At 44.4% G+C, this 22436-nt stretch overlaps 2 protein-coding genes across 4 annotated transcripts in view; one reads left to right on the top strand and one right to left on the bottom strand.

Annotated features, from left to right (window-relative positions):
* Nucleotides 1-9968, top strand: part of LOC116602286 — a 21635-nt gene extending 11667 nt beyond the window's left edge. Inside the window, exons 17-23 of the mRNA XM_048730644.1 lie at nucleotides 361-492; nucleotides 1099-1196; nucleotides 1902-1988; nucleotides 2556-2666; nucleotides 3156-3247; nucleotides 3660-3716; nucleotides 9619-9968. Of these exons, the coding sequence (XP_048586601.1) occupies nucleotides 361-492; nucleotides 1099-1196; nucleotides 1902-1988; nucleotides 2556-2666; nucleotides 3156-3247; nucleotides 3660-3716; nucleotides 9619-9641 (600 nt within the window). The 3' untranslated portion in view covers nucleotides 9642-9968. The remainder of the gene's footprint in view (nucleotides 1-360; nucleotides 493-1098; nucleotides 1197-1901; nucleotides 1989-2555; nucleotides 2667-3155; nucleotides 3248-3659; nucleotides 3717-9618) is intronic.
* Nucleotides 9826-22436, bottom strand: LOC5518990 (protein dispatched homolog 1-like). Of its 3 annotated transcripts, none has more exons than XM_048730642.1 (5): nucleotides 22305-22436; nucleotides 15545-15662; nucleotides 14766-14901; nucleotides 11379-14349; nucleotides 9826-11017 (listed from the first exon to the last, which is right to left on the bottom strand). In XM_048730642.1, exons 2-5 carry the CDS (start codon nucleotides 15640-15642, stop codon nucleotides 10668-10670), a joined length of 3555 nt encoding a protein of 1184 aa, XP_048586599.1. In that variant the 5' UTR covers nucleotides 15643-15662; nucleotides 22305-22436; the 3' UTR covers nucleotides 9826-10667. The 3 variants fall into 3 exon arrangements, with proteins under 3 accessions (XP_048586599.1, XP_048586598.1, XP_048586600.1); XM_048730641.1 differs by lacking the exon at nucleotides 22305-22436 and adding an exon at nucleotides 18305-18550; XM_048730643.1 differs by lacking the exon at nucleotides 22305-22436 and adding an exon at nucleotides 18305-18550 and having other exon boundaries at nucleotides 15545-15658.

The raw sequence follows: 22436 nt of genomic DNA, 5'->3' as shown, positions 1-22436 counted from the left end.
GCATGCTCAGAAATACAGGTAAGATACGCTCAGAAATACAGGTTAAGCATGCTTAAAAATAAGGTAAATCACGCTCAGAAATACAGGAAAAGCATGCTCAGAAATACAGGAAAAACATGCTCAGAAATACAGGTAAGACACGCTCAGAAATACAGGAAAAGCATGCTCAGAAATACAGGAAAAGCATGCTCAGAAATACAGGTAAGACACGCTCAGAAATACAGGTAAAGCACGCTCAGAAATACAGGTTAAGCATGCTTAAAAAAACAGGTAAATCACGCTCAGAAATACAGGTAAATCACGCTCAGGAGTACAGGTAAGACATGCTCAGGAATATTCTTCATGCTATGTCTATTTCAGGACCAGTTTATTCTACTGTCGGACCCAGGTTCCTCTCGAGAAAAGAACACGGAGTGTCAGGAACGCCTCTCAGATAACCGCAACTCTCACTTTGCCCTTGGCACGGACTTGGAACCCAAAGGCTCGGAGCAGGTTGGTCACGTAATAAAAGGCGGGTAAATGCACGCGATCGATTATCTGGTGTATTTCAATAAAGAAATTGGCAGGTTGTCATGGTTACAAAAGTTATCTCTGGTCATAGTTGTCAATAGCTGTGCTGCAGACTGATGACTCCCTTCGTTTTTACTTCTTCGCTTCCACTTGTTTAATGGCAGCCCGCTAGACTTGTTTTTGGACATGAAATACTCTTGTCCCTATTCCAAGTGCTAGGAATGAAAATGTGTGGGATGGGGGAAGATAACTAACAGCTTGTGCCTATGCTTTATACGCTGATGAACTTCCAGAAATACTAATTTCATTTCGCAGTCTTTCGTCAAATGTATTCTTCCTTTTATCCAGATTGTTTTCATGGTCAGGCATACTAAAAGGCATTCCAAAGCCGTTTTGAAGGCGCGCATCGGCGTGCATCTTAAAAGATGTGATATTTATCATTCTTTGATAGCAGTTTTTGCCGAAAAGTAATATCTAAGAAGTCCTTTGAGTCCAAGACTAACCCATTTTGCATTTATTTTTATACATCTTGCATATATCTTCTTTTTTAATTTTATGTTAATTTTATGCTCTCACTTTTTCTTCAAGCATCATCAATTCGCCAAAAAATCCCCGCTCGACCCGGCCATCCCAGCGGCAGGCAAAACTGAGACAAAGACCAACACCTACTCTCACGTCTTCCCAAGGTAACCATATGATACGATAGATGTAACACACGAGAAAACGTTATTACCAGGATTATATATACTAACTCAATGTCAGCATTTCACGCAAAAAGAAACTACAGACGCTTTTGCGTCGTGAAATTGAACGTAGATCCGCTGATACTAGGGTGATGTGGATCTTCAAGCACATATCGGTTCGACTTGCATGATGCGTGTTTTTGTAGGCTATGAAACCCTGTGCAAATGGATGCTCATCTCAGTAGTGAATTAAATCCGTTTGAATCACGGTGAATTTCAATTAATCTATCCTGCAATGCAGTCGTTTACCCGGTGTTTTTATAGCGAAAAACCGTCCTCGAGCGATTCGTAGCCGCCATCTTGGATTTTTCTTTTTTTCTCAAAATCCAAGATGGCGGCTATAAAAACACCGGCAAACGCCTGCATTACAGGCTACAATCCATGCTATAACCAAAAAAGACCAATTGTGCTTTAAACGTATTAAATAATACAGGGAAATTTGAATTTTGTAAAATGATGCAAGTTTTAAATATTCAAAACAAAAACATTGTCACGCATGTTGGACTTTCAACCACCCTTTTTGGCTCTCCTTTTTGCATGAATCGACCGATACGAGTAACTGTTCTTTTAAATAGATAGGCGTCGACATAAACAGAAATTTAGAACAGAAGCTTTTCCTAACTCTCTTCTTTATCGTATTATCTGTAGTGACTCCGCTGACCGCGGTACAGAAGACGCACCTAAAGACGAGGCGGCTATTATCCAAGCAAGGATACGCGAGATGAATAAAATAAGGTAGCTAAGCGTGTGGCCACTCCAAGCGTTTCCCACATTCACCCTGTACTGGCAATAGTAAGGGCTGACCGAATCCTTCATTTTTGTTTATTTAAAAACTTCTGCCTGCCGGACACCCCTTTATTCCGGACACTCCGTTATTCCGGACACCTCGTTATTCGGAACACATCGTTATTCCGGATGTCCCGTTATTCCGGATACCCCGTTATCCCGGACACCTCGTTATCCCAGACACCTCGTTACTCCGGACACCTCCTTATTACGTACAGATATGCAATCCCAGGCGAGAGGGAAATACAATACAATGATTGGAAATATGTGGTATAAAACAGGCTATAGTCGGTTCAAAGTCGTTGTTGTTTCCCCTCCCCCACTTAGTGGGGAGGGGCGAGACCCCCAGCGAGAACTCCACGGCTCGGTAAACAAACCTGCCAAGCAACCATATGATCTGGGCTGATTTTTTTAAAATCAACCTTTTTGTTAAACATAGTTTAGACACAGTTTTTACCATGCACCGTTCTAAATGCAAATACATATTGTAATTAATAGTTATTTTTTTTTTTTCAGAAAAGATATCCAAGGTTACGTGGACAGAACAACATCCGAGACTTTGACTGGTCCTAAATTGACCATGACGTCTGTCATGAAGAGCGATTACTGCCCTCCCGAACAACGCAGGTAAGAAGAAGATAAACAAAGCCAAGAGGCAGAGGGGGAAAGCAGGAGGGATATAAATGGGTATAAGCGTTTGTCACTACTACCCCCTCCCTTCCCCCATCTTTCCCTACCCCCCTTATCCTTAGTGCCCCGTTAAACCTGAGGGGGGACTAAAGCGTATGTCTCCCTCCAATCGCCCTCGCTGAAATTACAGCCTCCAACCAGTCGTTAAACGAGCAATAAGTTGAAACAATTTACAAAGACGGCTGTTAAAAAAACTTTCAAACCCTTTTGATCTCAAAATTCCACAGCACCTTAATTATTTGGAGATGACCTATTGCATTGAAATGTCACTTGCACAGCACCATTCTGACCCTTAGGTCAATACCCTACAGCGATGTTATCCTGTTAGTACCCAGTGACAGATTTCCAGGCCTACCTGTGGATTGGACCTACCGGTGGATGGGTTAGGCCCCACCGCTTTATCGTAAATTATCCTATTTTTTACAGCTTCACATCAGCCCAGCAACGCACGATCGAGGCTGCACACAGTAAACCAGTCGCCATGGAACCGCACTACTTTCACCTTAAATACAAACAAGGTGGGATATTATAATTATCATCATTACAATACTAGGGGGGGCGTAAAGTTGCGGTTTTTCTTAAAATCTGGCGCGGCTTTTCGTTTTTTCGTATTTTATTCCGTGGTATTGCGGTTTCTTATCATCATCATCATCATCATCATACTGTCCAAGCTGGTCAGTATTGACGTCGTTGTCATCATCATGATGATCACCATCATCGTCACTACCACAATCATCACCACTTATCATAATCATCACCTTTTTTATAATCAGCACCATAATCCTCATTATCACCATCATCGTCATCACCACATTCATCACCATTATCATAAGCATCATCATTTCACATCATTATAAGTACTGTCGGCGTATTATTATCTTCACGATCGTAGCAGAAATCGGCATTGATAGCTATCGCATTTTTTTTTAGATGGGAATACGCTGACCACCACAGGACATGACTTCTCTCGACCTGACAGGCTTCCAAGTGAGTTGACAAGATATTTATAAGTTATACCATGGCACGAGAGGATGGGTGGGAGAGTTATACCATGGCACGAGAGGATGGGTGGAAGAGTTATACCATGGCACGAGAGGATGGGTGGAAGAGTTATACCATGGCACGAGAGGATGGGTGGGGGAGTTATACCATGGCACGAGAGGATGGATGGGGGAGTTATACCATGGCACAAGAGGATGGGTGGAAGAGTTATACCATGGCACAAGAGGATGGGTGGAAGAGTTATACCATGGCACGAGACGATGGGTGGGAGAGTTATACCATGGCACGAGACGATGGGTGGGAGAGTTATACCATGGCACGAGAGGATGGGTGGGAGAGTTATACCATGGCACGAGAGGATGGGTGGAAGAGTTATACCATGGCACGAGAGGATGGGTGGGGGAGTTATACCATGGCACGAGAGGATGGATGGGGGAGTTATACCATGGCACAAGAGGATGGGTGGAAGAGTTATACCATGGCACGAGACGATGGGTGGGAGAGTTATACCATGGCACGAGACGATGGGTGGGAGAGTTATACCATGGCACGAGAGGATGGGTGGGAGAGTTATACCATGGCACAAGAGGATGGGTGGGAGAGTTATACCATGGCACGAGAGGATGGGTGGGAGAGTTATACCATGGCACGAGAGGATGGGTGGGAGAGTTATACCATGGCACGAGAGGATGGGTGGGGGAGTTATACCATGGCACGAGAGGATGGGTGGGAGAGTTATACCATGGCACGAGAGGATGGGTGGGAGAGTTATACCATGGCACAAGAGGATGGGTGGGAGAGTTATACCATGGCACGAGAGGATGGGTGGGGGAGTTATACCATGGTACCAGAGGATGGGTGGGAGAGTTATACCATGGCACGAGAGGATGGGTGGGGGAGTTATACCATGGTACCAGAGGATGGGTGGGAGTTATACCATGGCACGAGAGGATAGGTGGGAGAGTCACACCATGGCACGAGAGGATGGATGGGGGAGTTATACCATGGCACAAGAGGATGGGTGGAAGAGTTATACCATGGCACGAGACGATGGGTGGGAGAGTTATACCATGGCACGAGAGGATGGGTGGGAGAGTTATACCATGGCACGAGAGGATGGGTGGGAGAGTTATACCATGGCACGAGAGGATGGGTGGGAGAGTTATACCATGGCACGAGAGGATGGGTGGGAGAGTTATACCATGGCACGAGAGGATGGGTGGGAGAGTTATAGCATGGCACGAGAGGATGGGTGGGAGAGTTATACCATGGCACGAGAGGATGGGTGGGAGAGTTATACCATGGCACAAGAGGATGGGTGGGAGAGTTATACCATGGCACGAGAGGATGGGTGGGAGAGTTATACCATGGCACGAGAGGATGGATGGGGGAGTTATACCATGGCACAAGAAGATGGGTGGAAGAGTTATACCATGGCACGAGACGATGGGTGGGAGAGTTATACCATGGCACGAGAGGATGGGTGGGAGAGTTATACCATGGCACGAGAAGATGGGTGGGAGAGTTATACCATGGCACAAAAGGATGGGTGGGAGAGTTATACCATGGCACGAGAGGATGGGTGGAAGAGTTATACCATGGCACAAGAGGATGGGTGGGAGAGTTATACCATGGCACGAGAGGATGGGTGGGAGAGTTATACCATGGCAGGACAGGATGGGTGGGGGAGATATACCATGGCACGAAAGGATGGGTGGGGGAGTTATACCATGGCACGAGAGGATGGGTGGGGGAGTTACACCATGGCACGAGAGGATGGGTGGAAGAGTTATACCATGGCACGAGACGATGGGTGGGAGAGTTATACCATGGCACGAGAGGATGGGTGGGAGAGTTATACCATGGCACGAGAGGATGGGTGGGAGAGTTATACCATGGCAGGAGAGGATGGGTGGGGGAGATATACCATGGCACGAAAGGATGGGTGGGGGAGTTATACCATGGCACGAGAGGATGGGTGGGGGAGTTACACCATGGCACGAGAGGATGGGTGGGAGAGTTATACCATGGCACGAGACGATGGGTGGGAGAGTTATACCATGGCACGAGAGGATGGGTGGGAGAGTTATACCATAGCACGAGAGGATGGGTGGGAGAGTTATACCATGGCACGAGAGGATGGGTGGGAGAGTTATACCATGGCACGAGAGGATGGGTGGGGGAGTTATACCATGGCACGAGAGGATGGGTGGGAGAGTTATACCATGGCACGAGAGGATGGGTGGGAGAGTTATACCATGGCAGGAGAGGATGGGTGGGGGAGATATACCATGGCACGAAAGGATGGGTGGGGGAGTTATACCATGGCACGAGAGGATGGGTGGGGGAGTTACACCATGGCACGAGAGGATGGGTGGGAGAGTTATACCATGGCAGGAGAGGATGGGTGGGGGAGATATACCATGGCACGAAAGGATGGGTGGGGGAGTTATACCATGGCACAAGAGGATTGGTGGGAGAGGTTATACCATGGCACGAGAGGATGGGTGGGAGAGTTATAGCATGGCACGAGAGGATGGGTGGGAGAGTTATACCATGGCACAAGGGGACGAGTGGGAGAGTTATACCATGGCACGAGAGGATGGGTGGGAGAGTTATACCATGGCACAAGAGGATGGGTGGGAGAGTTATACCATGGCACGAGAGGATGGGTGGGGGAGTTATACCATGGCACGAGAGCATGGGTGGGAGAGTTATACCATGGCACGAGAGGATGGGTGGGAGAGTTATACCATGGCACGAGAGGATGGGTGGGAGAGTTATACAATGGCACGAGAGGATGGGTGGGGGAGTTATACCATGGCACGAGAGGATGGGTGGGAGAGTTATACCATGGCACGAGAGGATGGGTGGGAGAGTTATACCATGGCACGAGAGGATGGGTGGGAGAGTTATACAATGGCACGAGAGGATGGGTGGGGGAGTTATACCATGGCACGAGAGGATGGGTGGGGGAGTTATACCATGGTACCAGAGGATTGGTGGGGGAGTTATACCATGGCACGAGAGGATGGTGGGGGAGTTATACCATGGTACCAGAGGATGGGTGGGGGAGTTATAACATGGCACGAGAGGATGGGTGGGGGAGTTATACCATGGCACGAGAGGATGAATGGGGGAGTTATACCATGGCACAAGAGGATGGGTGGAAGAGTTATACCATGGCACGAGACGATGGGTGGGAGAGTTATACCATGGCACGAGAGGATGGGTGGGAGAGTTATACCATGGCACAAGAGGATGGGTGGGAGAGTTATACCATGGCACGAGAGGATGGGTGGGAGAGTTATACCATGGCACGAGAGGATGGGTGGGAGAGTTATACCATGGCACGAGAGGATGGGTGGGGGAGTTATACCATGGCACGAGAGGATGGGTGGGAGAGTTATACCATGGCACGAGAGGATGGGTGGGAGAGTTATACCATGGCACAAGAGGATGGGTGGGAGAGTTATACCATGGCACGAGAGGATGGGTGGGGGAGTTATACCATGGTACCAGAGGATGGGTGGGAGTTATACCATGGCACGAGAGGATAGGTGGGAGAGTCACACCATGGCACGAGAGGATGGATGGGGGAGTTATACCATGGCACAAGAGGATGGGTGGAAGAGTTATACCATGGCACGAGACGATGGGTGGGAGAGTTATACCATGGCACGAGAGGATGGGTGGGAGAGTTATACCATGGCACGAGAGGATGGGTGGGAGAGTTATACCATGGCACGAGAGGATGGGTGGGAGAGTTATACCATGGCAGGAGAGGATGGGTGGGAGAGTTATACCATGGCACGAGAGGATGGGTGGGAGAGTTATAGCATGGCACGAGAGGATGGGTGGGAGAGTTATACCATGGCACGAGAGGATGGGTGGGAGAGTTATACCATGGCACAAGAGGATGGGTGGGAGAGTTATACCATGGCACGAGAGGATGGGTGGGAGAGTTATACCATGGCACGAGAGGATGGATGGGGGAGTTATACCATGGCACAAGAGGATGGGTGGAAGAGTTATACCATGGCACGAGACGATGGGTGGGAGAGTTATACCATGGCACGAGAGGATGGGTGGGAGAGTTATACCATGGCACGAGAAGATGGGTGGGAGAGTTATACCATGGCACAAAAGGATGGGTGGGAGAGTTATACCATGGCACGAGAGGATGGGTGGAAGAGTTATACCATGGCACAAGAGGATGGGTGGGAGAGTTATACCATGGCACGAGAGGATGGGTGGGAGAGTTATACCATGGCAGGACAGGATGGGTGGGGGAGATATACCATGGCACGAAAGGATGGGTGGGGGAGTTATACCATGGCACGAGAGCATGGGTGGGGGAGTTACACCATGGCACGAGAGGATGGGTGGAAGAGTTATACCATGGCACGAGACGATGGGTGGGAGAGTTATACCATGGCACGAGAGGATGGGTGGGAGAGTTATACCATGGCACGAGAGGATGGGTGGGAGAGTTATACCATGGCAGGAGAGGATGGGTGGGGGAGATATACCATGGCACGAAAGGATGGGTGGGGGAGTTATACCATGGCACGAGAGGATGGGTGGGGGAGTTACACCATGGCACGAGAGGATGGGTGGGAGAGTTATACCATGGCACGAGACGATGGGTGGGAGAGTTATACCATGGCACGAGAGGATGGGTGGGAGAGTTATACCATAGCACGAGAGGATGGGTGGGAGAGTTATACCATGGCACGAGAGGATGGGTGGGAGAGTTATACCATGGCACGAGAGGATGGGTGGGGGAGTTATACCATGGCACGAGAGGATGGGTGGGAGAGTTATACCATGGCACGAGAGGATGGGTGGGAGAGTTATACCATGGCAGGAGAGGATGGGTGGGGGAGATATACCATGGCACGAAAGGATGGGTGGGGGAGTTATACCATGGCACGAGAGGATGGGTGGGGGAGTTACACCATGGCACGAGAGGATGGGTGGGAGAGTTATACCATGGCAGGAGAGGATGGGTGGGGGAGATATACCATGGCACGAAAGGATGGGTGGGGGAGTTATACCATGGCACAAGAGGATTGGTGGGAGAGGTTATACCATGGCACGAGAGGATGGGTGGGAGAGTTATAGCATGGCACGAGAGGATGGGTGGGAGAGTTATACCATGGCACAAGGGGACGAGTGGGAGAGTTATACCATGGCACGAGAGGATGGGTGGGAGAGTTATACCATGGCACAAGAGGATGGGTGGGAGAGTTATACCATGGCACGAGAGGATGGGTGGGGGAGTTATACCATGGCACGAGAGCATGGGTGGGAGAGTTATACCATGGCACGAGAGGATGGGTGGGAGAGTTATACCATGGCACGAGAGGATGGGTGGGAGAGTTATACAATGGCACGAGAGGATGGGTGGGGGAGTTATACCATGGCACGAGAGGATGGGTGGGAGAGTTATACCATGGCACAAGAGGATGGGTGGGAGAGTTACACCATGGCACGAGAGGATGGGTGGGAGAGTTATACCATGGCACGAGAGGATGGGTGGGAGAGTTATACAATGGCACGAGAGGATGGGTGGGGGAGTTATACCATGGCACGAGAGGATGGGTGGGGGAGTTATACCATGGTACCAGAGGATTGGTGGTGGAGTTATACCATGGCACGAGAGGATGGTGGGGGAGTTATACCATGGTACCAGAGGATGGGTGGGGGAGTTATAACATGGCACGAGACGTGAAGAAAAAAGCGTCTGCAACCCGAAGCAAATAAAATAAATATCTGAGGTTTGCCCCCCCCCCACCTGAACAAAATTTTCTAGTTACGGCCTTGTCCAGGAGAAAATGAAATTGATCGCCGTGATGCATACAACTATCTTATTGTCTTTTAGGTCGGCAATCGAAGCTGAATTGATATTTTCTAAAAGGACATAAGTACGAGCTCCTTCCTGTTAAGTCATCTAAATGATAGACATCTATCACTCAAGTGAAATAAACTCGAGCTCTACATCCTCTACATCGGTTGTAATCCGACCGAAAACGACGTTGCAGACTTTCGTGATTCATTCAAAGTAGTCATTAGGAAGGAGACGTGTGAAGCAAAGAAAATGAGCTTTTATTTCAAATCATACCATAGATTGAATAATACACATCGTTTTTTGTTCTCAATTTGAAGGACAATTATTATTAAACAATTACGATGACCACTAGTTTAGTATAATAAATCATGAAGTCAAATTAATAAGGTGGATCTTACTTAAGCTAGATTGTCAAACATGATAGGAGAACCAGGGAGAACCAGGGAGAACCAGTGGTCTTAGTAGATCCCCAAAGGTACATACTTCTGGTACTCCCCCAAAAATCCCTACCGCAGACACATTCTCTCCAAAAAGGCCCCTACCACAGACACAGGTACCTTATGTGCCTCGTTTACAAGATGGCAGATTAAACGGCCAACGCTTATAAGATCTCGTATCCTTGTATGAATGTCCACATATTCGGCCATCCGACAGGCAGTTTCTTACCACACGCAGACCCTCCCAAAGTCCCCTACCACACGCAGACCCTCCCAAAGCCCCCTAACACACGCAGACCCTCCCAAAGCCCCCTACCACACGCAGACCCTCCCAAAGCCCCCTACCACACGCAGACCCTCCCAAAGCCCCCTAACACACGCAGACCCTCCCAAAGCTCCCTACCACACGCAGACCCTCCCAAAGCTCCCTACCACACGCAGACCCTCCCAAAGCCCCCTAACACACGCAGACCCTCCCAAAGCTCCCTACCACACGCAGACCCTCCCAAAGCCCCTTAACACATGCAGACCCTCCTAAAGTTCCCTACCATCGGCGAAGACGACAAAAACATATTGATGAGGGGGACTGCCGAATATGTTTTAAATTAGCCGTTTCTCTTCGAAGGAACGCCTTGTTGCAAGTAACTACTCAATTCCACTTTCGAAATGCAAAAGCCCACTCGAAGACTTGTCTTCCCTTTCGTCCATCATATCTTGATCTCCTTGTCCACGAGATGTGTTTGTATCGGATTTCGTAGAGAGAGCCCAACTCCCCTTACGTGCTCCAAAAGCTCTCGAGTCGCGCTTGCTAAAGCAAGGGACACCGCTGAGCAGTTTGTGCAGATTCAGCTGTCCCATATCGCCTTGCGGGCCGATAGTAGCGCAAAGCGCTTGGAAAAAGAAGATGGAGAAAAACCAGCTTACTGCCATGACGAGCATGAGGAAGTGACCCATCTGGATGTAGGAGAGCACGTCTGAAGGCATCATCATAGCACCTGAGGAAACAGGATATATCATGACTTAGCGACATTTTTATAGATCACAAATCGTTTTTAGTCCCTGAGGAAACCGGACGTATTATGACATGGCAATATTCTTTTAGACCACATATCGTCTTAGCACCTGATAAAACCGGACATATTACGACATAGCAACATTCAAATATAGACCATGTATCGTCTTAGCACCTATGGAAACCGGACATATCATGACATAGCAACATTCTTATAGACCACGTATCGTCTTAGCACCTGTGCAAACCGGACATCTATCATGATATAGCGACATTCTTATAGACCACGCATTGTCATAGCACCACGGTGTATTCCTTTAAAACACCTGCGTATGACGCCATACCTGCAATGAATGTCGTGACCGCTGCCATGGTGATGGCTGATCCCATCCTGGACATTGAGTACCTGACCCTGGACTTGCGGTCATGCTTGTCTGGTGCTAGGCAGAACGCGACGCCGAAATGCATAGAGAAGTCGATGCTGACACCCACCGCTACCGACATCGTGATGGATTCAAGAATGTTCAGCTTCCATCCATTCAGAACCAACGCTCCTATAGTCACTGAGATGGTACCGATGATGCTAAGGATCGCATAAACGCTCACAAGCACATTCCAAGTGGTCAGCAGCATCACCGCGAAGGCCGTTGCTATGGAGATGCTCATTGACAGGAGGGTACCACGTGATAGGCTTCTTTGGAGGTTGTAGTACTCCAAGTCACTCATGAACCAGCCTTTGCGCATGCCCGGTGGCGCCGAGCGCATTTCCTTCTGAGCCCACGATTCAATGCGATGCCAGAAAGTGTGTGCAGGTTGGTATGCGCGTGAGAGCCTTATATTGCTCATGATGCGCACCCAGAGTCCTTTAAGGTTCCCGGATGTATCATATATGAAGCTACCCAGGGTGTTATCCTGTGCTCTGAATCTCAAGATCCTTTTTTTGTACGCAGATGATAGTGTGCAAAAGTTCAAAACATCAAGCGAATACGGAAAGAATGAATTCCTACAACATGGGTAGTTACAGAGCTCAGGCACCTGCTCGTCCATGCAAGACTGGTTATAGAATACTTCTAAGAAGCACTGTTTTTCGGAACCTGCTTTCTTAGCAAAGAACTCTTCTCCGCGAAATCTTCTGCAAAATTCCATGAACCATTTTTGCGAGTCAGGGTTTATAAAGTCGAAGGTTTTATCCCAGCCAAACTTGCCGTAGTCGTAAGGATCCAGTGAATCGCCATAGTCCTCAGGCTCAACCCCCCAAAAGATATCAATAGGGAATGTGACGCTTTCCTGGGACGGACTCATCTCAAATCGGAATTTTTTCTTGAAGTTAAGTTCGTAAGCTTCTAGCGGATGCGACGAAGAAAACATCTGAAAGTCCGCTGACGTGGGGAACTGAAGGCCCGGGTGTGCAAGCAGGACCATCATACCTAGCGCGGTGAGAAGCGAGCAGATTGTGATCCAGAGGAACCGGTACTTGATGACCATATTTGGTAAGGCTTCCTCAAACACGTAACGCGAGTACTGGGTCACGGTGGACTCGTAAAAGACACGGAACTTTGCAAGACTACTGTCAGCCTTAACAACTTCATCACCATTATCTAAAAGGTGTTTGCGACTTTGGTAGTTTTCTTCTGTCTTAGTTGTCGCACATGAGCTTCTATTGCTTGTTGCGCATGCACTGTTTTTATCTCTTCTACACCGTTTATTTCTACAATATGTATCACGTGTTCCACTTGGATTGTTTTCACTTGTTACACAAGCACTGGTTTTAATTTCTTCGCACCGGTCGCTTTTAAAATATGTATCATTCGTCCCACAAGGGTCCATCTGGGTCAATATCTTATCTTTTTCCTTGGAAACCACCTTACAGCAACAACTCTCCATGTAGGAAGCCTCATCCTCGCGTTTCTTACAAGCCCTTCGCGAACAGTACCTCTCGTTAATTACCGCCATTGCTGGGAACCACGTGACCATGAGCAAGAACTTTGCCAAGATGGCCACCCCCGCGTACAACCCAAACAACTTAATGGTGGTTATCTCTGAGGAGAAGTTTGCAACAAACGCCGCGGCTGTCGTGAAGCTTGTGACGAACATGGACGTAGAAGCGTGCCTTAGGGTGGTGTACGTAACAGTTTTAAGCGACGCACCGGGATGGTCTCTTTTGGATTGTCGCCAGACGTCGCAAAACACAAAGGCGTCATCGGCACCTATTCCCACGAGAAAGATCAGCGTTGTGATGTTCAGGAAGGGGAAGAAGTTAAGCCTCAAAATTATCATATTAACGAAATACGCGAGGATTAACGCGCTGACGACAGACACGGCGAGTAGTATTGTGATAAGAATGGACTCCGTGTAGAACCACATTATGATCAGGATGATCATCAACGCGATTGAAGGGTAGATTATGTCAGCCAAAAGTTTGGTGTTGAACATACTGAATTTCAGGAAGTAAAAGTTGGTACCGACTAGTCTGACGGGGCCATCTTCCATGGTCTTACCCTCAAGGTATCTATAGTAGATAGCTTTGGAGTATTCTCCACGATGCCAACGTGGAGTGAAAGCTTGTGTGTAGCTGAGATGTTCTTGCATGTCCGTCCCGAGGAATTCTTTGTCCGTGAGGTAGTAGAGAATAATAAAAACTGCATTGTCTTTGACACAGGCTAGAGGAATATTAACGCAGTAGGGGTAGGGTAGGGAATTTTTGTAATCCCAACAATTTTCTTTGAGTGTTCCGTTATTGAAAAACTTCGCGCAACTTTTGAGTCGTGTCATCACCTCTTTGACGTCTTCATCTGTTACATCTTGGCATGTTTGTCGTCCGCTCAAAGATGCGACATAGTTACCAACAGACCAACTAGGGCAACACTCCTCTTTCCTCAGTCCGTGTATCGTTATATTCCGTCTAAAGCACGCCTCCCTGAACCCAGTAAAATCTCGCATTATTTTACTCTCGAGCCTGCATACAGCCTTTAGACTTTCAGCGGTCATGATATTTCCGTTGGTTTCTTTCGGCCCATATATGGTCTTGTACTCAATCCGGGATTTCATGTACACGTTAGGGCTATCACACATGCGCAGAGGTCCTGGTTTTTCTGGGATAGTAGACCGCTTTTGTCTCGTGAATCGCGGGCTCGCTTTTGAGTTGATGAAGCTTAGGTTCAGATGAGGGCAGTATTCAGGAGAGTTTGCGAAGATCTCTCGTGGAATTTTGTTGAGAGGGGGGACAGGGAGAAACATTTGGCGGTCGATTGCGAACTTGAGAAATAGCCGAGTTCTCCACCGCTTATTGATCATTGTTCCTCGAGCTTCAAATCCCTGATAAAAAAGTATTCAAATTAGGAATTATAGTATGCATGTGGTACTCATTAATTTTTATTGTTGACTTGTTGATTAAAAATAATTAATAAATTACAAATAAATTAATGTATTCGTTTATTTATTTATTTTCAGTTAATTTATTGATTGATCAAAAATTATATAACTATTAATTACATATGATGAAGCTGGTTTAAATGGGGTTCTGCGATCTATCAAAATACATGAAAACAATACAAATTACATAGCACTATAAATAAAACAGAAATGATTAAATGCACTGTGAGGTCGTGCTTTTTATAATCGATTTAGGTCATAAATATTGCGAAAGCTTCTAGGAAGGGGCCTAACGGAAACTTTGATTCTTAGCTGTTTTCCCGGCCCACGGGCTTGAGATAAGAACTACTAAGACCAACCATAACAGGAGTCGAGAAGTCGGGAAAGTCGGGTGCGCCAAAGAGAGGCACAAAATCGCACAGTGCGCAGACGATAATCACAGCCAGTGTGACGAAGAACACGACGAACGGGTAATCTGCCACAAGCACGGAGTAACTGAAAGATAAACATCAAAATTAGCACTTGATAGAGAAGGACCGTAAAGTCTCAAATTCTCCCTTTAGGTTGATGGGGATGGCTATTAAGAATATTTCTCTAGAGAAGGGGGATTGAAAGGAATGGGTTATGGGCTTAATAGACGTTTTTACTACATTTGATCAGATGGGCTGTAAAAAGCTGATCATATGTTAATGGTTATATCGAGAAGATCGTTATATTGAAGACATTGTTATATCGAGAAGATCGTTCTATAGAGCTTCCCCTGTAGTTTTATTTACTGTCATACACCAAGCCGTACCATATTTAACCACATGAACACAAAAGAGATCGCGGACATTATGAAATCGCGGAGAAGAAACATGCTAGATGAAATAATATTTGGTCATTTTCTGCCAATTAGCGCAACGCAATATTATTTTTCTAATTTTTTGTATAAGATTCAAACAAGTCGATTATTTTCTTTTTAAAAAAAAATATTATAAGACATTTTGTTTAATCAAAAAAGGATTTCCCCTAGAAATAAAACAGAATAGTGAAAAGAGCTCACATAACTCGAACTCCATACTAATTCGATCTGTTTTCTTGTTTTCATGAGAGCTCGAGTTCATGTGGTTCAGTTGGTGATCACCTCTCTACGCACCTGAAGCGCCCAAAGTGCTGTTGTTTTTCGCTTTGACTGTCTTTTTTCTCAGTGCATGGGTCGCGATGGATTCTGGGACTTGCAGCGGGGTGGTGCATCTCATCTCCAGGGCTTCTGCCTTCCAGGGGTCAGCGGCGGTCAAAGGGTTATTAGGATAATGTGCATTAGAATAATAGGGGAACATTATAGATAATAAGCATACGTACTAAGCAGCTGAAATTTGTAACCATTATCAGATTCTCAAATATATAGTTCGACGCGCGATACCGTGGCCACTTTAACAAAAGTTCAAACACGAGGTTCTGCTATAAAAGGGAAAGCTCCTCCCACCCCCGGGCTTGAATTTGAAATTTTAATCAGAACACTGCCAAGCTAGCAGTCACAAGTCTACTGTTAAATTGTATATCTCTGAGCCTCAGTCGGCTGGAATAAAACTATTTTTGCACAGGTAACAAGACAGTTGATTTAAGAGATTGATAAAGTTATTTGCTGTCCACTCACGTTTTCAATGCAAAATTTAAAATTTTGAAAATGCCCGTATTTTAGAGTACACACAGCTTTGTATAGCATTATTTTACTTTAAATAGAACCATTTCAGATTGAAAACTCTAGGAATGATATTTAATTTGGTTTAGGATATGAAATTTGAATTTAGCGCTCAGAGAAATTGTCCTGACATGTTCACGCATTGACGGATGATTAATAACTGATTGTTCTTTAGCACTGGGGTGGGAGGAGCTTTCCCTTTTATAGCGGAACCTCGTGATTAAGCATGTTACTTAATTATCATGGGAGAATCATAGTTTTGCCTGGCCCGAGAGCTTTATAACCAGGATGATTCCGCCGTGCTGTAATGTGCGCACTTAAAGAAGTCCAGTCACGCCGCCACGCTATTTTATGCTTCCGCTCAAAGCTGAGCCACACAAAGCATCCATTTCCATCAGCTTATTTAAGCGAGTACCTAAGATATTTTAAATGAAATTTAGTCAATAATGTATCAGACTACATTCTTAGATTGTTATTTTCTTTCGAATAAAGCGATTTACTTTTAATGATAAACAATAACGAAAGAGGGGTTGATCGTCATTCTTTAAGCATTTCTCTACATCGCTATTAGGCTAGTGAAGTTCATGTAAATCAGATATTACGTTTCTCCCATCTTTATTGGTTTATCAGACTACATTCTTAGATAATATAATAATAATAATAATAATAATAATAATAATAATAATAATCTTTATTGCCTTAGATAAATCAACATGTCTAAGTTTACAAAATGTAGGAGAAACCGATTATAAGTAAATACGCTACATCAATTATATGTCACTATATTTAAAGACAAGCCTATTGACAAAAGTATTTTTGAATCGCTCTGAGTGAACCCTAGGATAAATCACATTTCTTTTTCTGAGGTTATATTTTTGGTCTTTTTTCTTAGGCAGGATTTTGCTCAGAGGATATTCAGGTTGATCTTTGTTGATTGTTATTTTCTTTCGAATAAAGCGATTTACTTTTAATGATAAACAATAACAAAAGAGTGGTTGATCGGCATTCTTTAAGCATTTCTCTACATCGCTATTTGGCTAGTGAAGTTCATGTAAATCAGATATTACGTTTCTCGCATCCTTATTGGTTTAACTGATTTAGATTTACTTCACAAAACTGTCAAGGTGGTCACGGTAGCGCGCGTCGCAATGGACAACATCGCCCAGAATTGCCCAGGCCTAGCCTACTAGTAGGCGTTTGTTGGTGTTTCCGCGACGAAAACCCTGCTTTCCCGTGTTTTGGGCTCCATCTTGGATTTTTGGCCGGCGCGAGCTGGATGCGAGAGCAAAAGGCAAAAGCTGGGGGAAAAGGCTGGAGGGGGGGGGGGGGGGGAGGAGGCGAAAGAAGTTCTTTCTCTCTCCGTCTCACTTTCTTGCTTCGCATGATAATCGCATCTAATGAACTAGAAAAAGATGCAAATTTTATGGAGAAAAGATTTGCAAGGTTGAAGACTCTTCGTGTGTAGATGGTCGTTTGCTAAAGCGGTTCATATGTAAGGTCTTACATTCAGAAAATAAATATTTCCAAAGAATACATTCATCCTGACTCTCCTGGCATTATGAGAACTCACTTTTACTTACGCATCTTATTTGCGCATATAGTTTTTTACCCAACACTAAGAACGGTCTATATGTTTTAAATCAGGCGCAATAGCGACTAGTGACAGATACGTTTTGGAGAGAAGAGGATTTGATTGGACAGGATTGGAGACTTATTGTGAATATTATTTACACTATGCTAAAATAGTGATTAAAATCACTCTTCTCAGCTCTTTTCAACAGTCTTCTAATGACACAGAATAATGATTCTCAGAATAAAATAAATATCAGACTTTGACCCTTCAGGGATGTTTTCTATCTTATATATGATATGCAAAAAACAATCTTTGCTTTTTAAGTTTAATTTTCTTTCCACACCACAGAACAGGTGCATCTTTAAATACAGGCGGTATTTTTTGGTCATTATTGCCGAGAATCAAGTATGAATTTTCGAAGAACTTCTAATAAAATTTAATAGTTTTTTTAAGAGAAAGTTCTTAAGGTAAATATAAAATTCATCCAATGTTCATCCTTCTGAGTCAGGAGAATTACTGCTCCTTGTGTTCCTGTCAAACTGACGTGACGACGGAGCTTTGGAAAATTTCAAAGTTGCAAACTTAGTAAGTAAGAGATTCTATCCTAAGACTTTTAAAAAGACGATCTAACTTCGCCTTACCGTTTGGTAGAAAGGTCACTTTCTCGCTGTAGGAACCGGCGCTAAGAGTTTTACTCTCCTTAGTTGCTCATCTCGAATGGTGCACCTGGCGACCTTTTTCACAATACACAGAAAAGTTGTATTCATGACGTCACAATTATCACGATGAAGGTGACTGGTTATATCGGCTTACAAATGAAAACGCGCTAAAACAGTTCACTCTTGACCGATGAAAAAAGTCCCTTTTTTATTTAAATTTTTCCATTTTATTTTGAGTTTCTATGAAGCCGCTGGATGCTACTTTAAACGGAAACTGTAATGGAAATATTTTTGATGGGGGGGGGGGGGGGGCAAAGGCTCCTGCTGTCCTTTTTCAAGGGGGCTATCCGTAAAATTACCGAAACTAGGAGCTGCTGTTATCAAAAAGTCATATTTGCCTTCCAGCCTATAGCTCATCGGATTTTATATATTTTTTAAACTATTATTTAAGCGCAAAAACCATCAATAAGGGTTTAAACCTATAGGGTAAATTTACTTTCGCCGTATATTCAACCGGAAGTAAAATTGCAATCGCCGAAATGTCAAATTTTATGCCGAAACAGGCAAAAAGACCTCGATATTCGTAATCTGCCCCAGAAATTCTGTTAAATATTGACAAAATAGATTAGGGGCTTGCAGGATCTTTAACTTTCCATTTCATAGCAGCTTAATTTTCAGAAATGAGAAATCAGTATTGAATACGGAAATTTAATTCGGGGAAGGAAGTGTCTGTTTTTTTTTTTTTTTTTAAATAATCGTTTTCCTCCCGAGGCTGCAATCGGATGAGATACAAATGGGCATAAATCGAAGTAGACCTACTTTTTAAACGATCGAAGAGGCGACAATAGTGGACTTGCGCCAAGAGATCACGTGACCTTTTTGGGTTGCAAGTTCATAACAAAATAATTAAACAAAAACATCAGAAATGACTGCGCCCGTCACGCCAGAGAACGACGAAGAAATTAAATCGTTAAATATAACTAAACCTTTTCCGAAAAAAAGAGTTCTGGTTGTTTTGGTGCTGAATAAGTTGCTTTTTGTTGCTGTTATTTTGCCGCTAAAAGGCTGAGCGCGCGCTAGTTTGCCACCCAAACAGTCACGTGATCTCTTAGCGCAAGTCCCCTATTTGTCTACCCTCCTGCGCGGAGTTTTCTGTGTCGCTCGTATACTTTGCTCCACATCAAACAAGACTTCCAATAAAGACAGATAACATCATACTCCTACTCTTCCACGGCTCTAGCAAATATTTTTTAACAAAGCAAAGCATGTTGATACGGAAAGTATGTTGTGAGTTTACATTCGAAGAACGACTTTATTTCTTCCTCGGACTTTTCGTACAAATAATTCGAGGGCGCTATGGAAGGCTGAAATAACCAGACAAACGTACTGGAATGACGGATATAAACAGGATTTAGCTAGATTTAAATTTACTACCTCGTTGAAATCAGATAAGAAAAAACACATGAACATTTGGTACTGTGAAATAATCGTTGAATAATAAATAGAGAGTTTTATTAATGTCTTATTGATGTCTAGCATTTGCATCCTGCTGCAAAACATTTGGTACTGTGAAATAATCGTTGAATAGTAAATAGAGAGTTTTATTAATGTCTTATTGATGTCTAGCATTCTCATCCTGCTTACAAAATGGCAAGATGTTTCTAACAATGTCTCGGTTCTATACAGAAATATACTACAAACTATTGCGACCTCCAAGTTGTAAATAATGTAACAGCCCTCCATATAATTCTTTAGCCCTAACAGTGTTGAATTATCTTTGGGAGAGAGATTTTCTTCGTGGTGTTTTACACGCTTTACACGTTTTAAACGCTTTGCCGATTCGAGTCCGCGAAAGGAGAGAGGAAGTTAGCGGGGATCTGGATCTAGCCACTGAAACTTAGAAGGTTCGCTGTGATTGGTCAATTTATGGGACGCGGAATCCAGCTCGTTTCAGCCACAGGGAGCTCACCTCTACGGTTTAAATAATGTTAACTTTTTTTTTTAGCTTTGCGTTGTTGTTGATTTAGTGCATGTGTGCGTTTGTATCTCGTCTACTTTTTCGGCGCTCGGTTCTTTCTGGCGCTCTCTCATTGGTTAGCGGTCTAACAGCCGTCTCGTCTGTGAAATGGCTTCCATGTCACGACATAGCCATTTCGCAGTCGAGACGGCTGTTAGACCGCTAACCAATGAGAGAGCGCCAGGCCAGAAAGCACCGGGCGCCGAAAAAGTAGACAAGAGATACAAACGCACATACGCACTAAATCAACAACAACGCAAAGCTAAAAAACAACTCTAACTTTATTCAAACCGTAGAGGTGGGCTCCCTGTGTTTCAGAAGAGGTTGATGTGGAGCAAAGTAAACGAGCGGCACAGAAAGCTCTGCACAGGAGGGTACTATTTGTCGGCAACAAGCAATTTCATACAGCAGTCTTTGTGTTGTCATAAAGTACTCTTCTTTCTAGATGTCTAAGAATTATATTAAAAATTACCCAACATACTACAAAGGACAACCGATGGCAGAGAGGGGCTATAGGCAAGAGTCAAATCCCCCATCACTCCTTGCAAAAAGAACATGGCGGAAAGCGCGCGAAATTCGATTCAAAGAGTTTCTTAAAAGATTATTCACTAACAAAGGCATCTATTAACAAGTCCTTGCTTTCCAAGATGCAACCTTTATTAATTGATAGACCAATGGATTTGAGATTATAGCACGATAGCTAGATTTTTTTTGATGGTTCAGAACCGTTCAGAATTTCTTCTTCTTTTCTATCGCTTTCATTTGACGGGCTCTGAGGATCAGAATTGGGTGAGGACGAAATCAAGCCGTAAAGGTGTCAGAGGCAAGCATCGTATCTTCTTTTGTTTTAATTTGTGCGTTTTTGAAAGGGAAGTTGCTGAAATAAATTAAGTAATTTTGAGAATGTATTTGTTATTGTTTATCACTGAAAATATTACTAATTTACTTTACGTTATTTACTTTCACGATACGGACCGACCCTTAGCTGGTAAATAACATATTTATTTTTTTCCTCAATAGAATTTCCAACGTTGTTTACCTTACGGGCTTACGGTTGCACGAGGCGAGGTTTCGCTTCTAACTTTCGTCGATGTTCGTGAAGATTTTGTTCGCTGATGATCATTCAATGAACTCCATTTTGTATTTCCACAAAACGCTTTAAATCCTCCAGAAAGCAGAACCTTCAAAGAAGAAATTCTCTGAGTTTTGACCAACAATTTTGTAGAGTAATTTAGTCCAGATTGATACGTCGTTCTCAACTCGAATTGATCGTAGAAATGTCTTCTTTCGCTGTAAATCCTCCACAGACGATAAGATATATCCACTAAAGAAATTCTCTTGAATGTGGATACGTTTAAGCTGGTTATGCAGGTAGATTACTAGAGTGATTTGTGGTTTTTCTTCGTATGAAGAGACGATTTGCTGCATTTTCTATCCCAAATAAACTTTCAGCAAACTCAGAAATTGTCGCGCCCGTTGCAAAATCATTATGGCGGGAAATTGTCAAAACACAGGGAGTTTAAAGCCGATTTTTCGTAAACTCAATAATTCTAGATAAAATAACAAATAAAATGCCGTTTTAAGGTAAAGACCTATAACTTTGGAAGTAAAAATCCAGTTTTCGCTGGTCATTTTACAAATAAACTTACTATTTCGAGCTTTGGAGGTATCGCGGGCGTCCGGATCGTAGGATACCGGCCCTCGCGAGAGCCAAGCAAAGCGCGCGATTTGATGGATACCGGACCCCAAAAAAAATAAAGCGATTTATTCACAAGGTAACTTCAACTAACGAAGTCTGATGTGTTATTGACAATATTTGGTTGAAAATATCTTGGTCACTTGCTCGAAATAGAAGATTGAAATGGATGCTATGTGTGACTCGCCATTGAGTGGAAGCATAAAATGGCGGCGTGATTGGCGTGATTTTCCTTTATCCAACAAGTAACCACGAAAAGCAAATCTTACCAGCCCTTTTATGGATTTAAAATTACTTTTGGCTTTGATAACTTTTGATGACGTTATTTGATATTTTAAGCCTGAGGGCCTAGAAGAAACATAAAAAGTACGATAACGTTTTATGTGTAAAAACTGGGATAT

Source organism: Nematostella vectensis, chromosome 7, assembly GCF_932526225.1.
Source record: "Nematostella vectensis chromosome 7, jaNemVect1.1, whole genome shotgun sequence".
NCBI classification, from domain to species: Eukaryota; Metazoa; Cnidaria; class Anthozoa; order Actiniaria; family Edwardsiidae; genus Nematostella; species Nematostella vectensis.
Note: the sequence above shows the minus strand (reverse complement) of the source record. Positions and strands in the feature narration are given on the sequence as shown.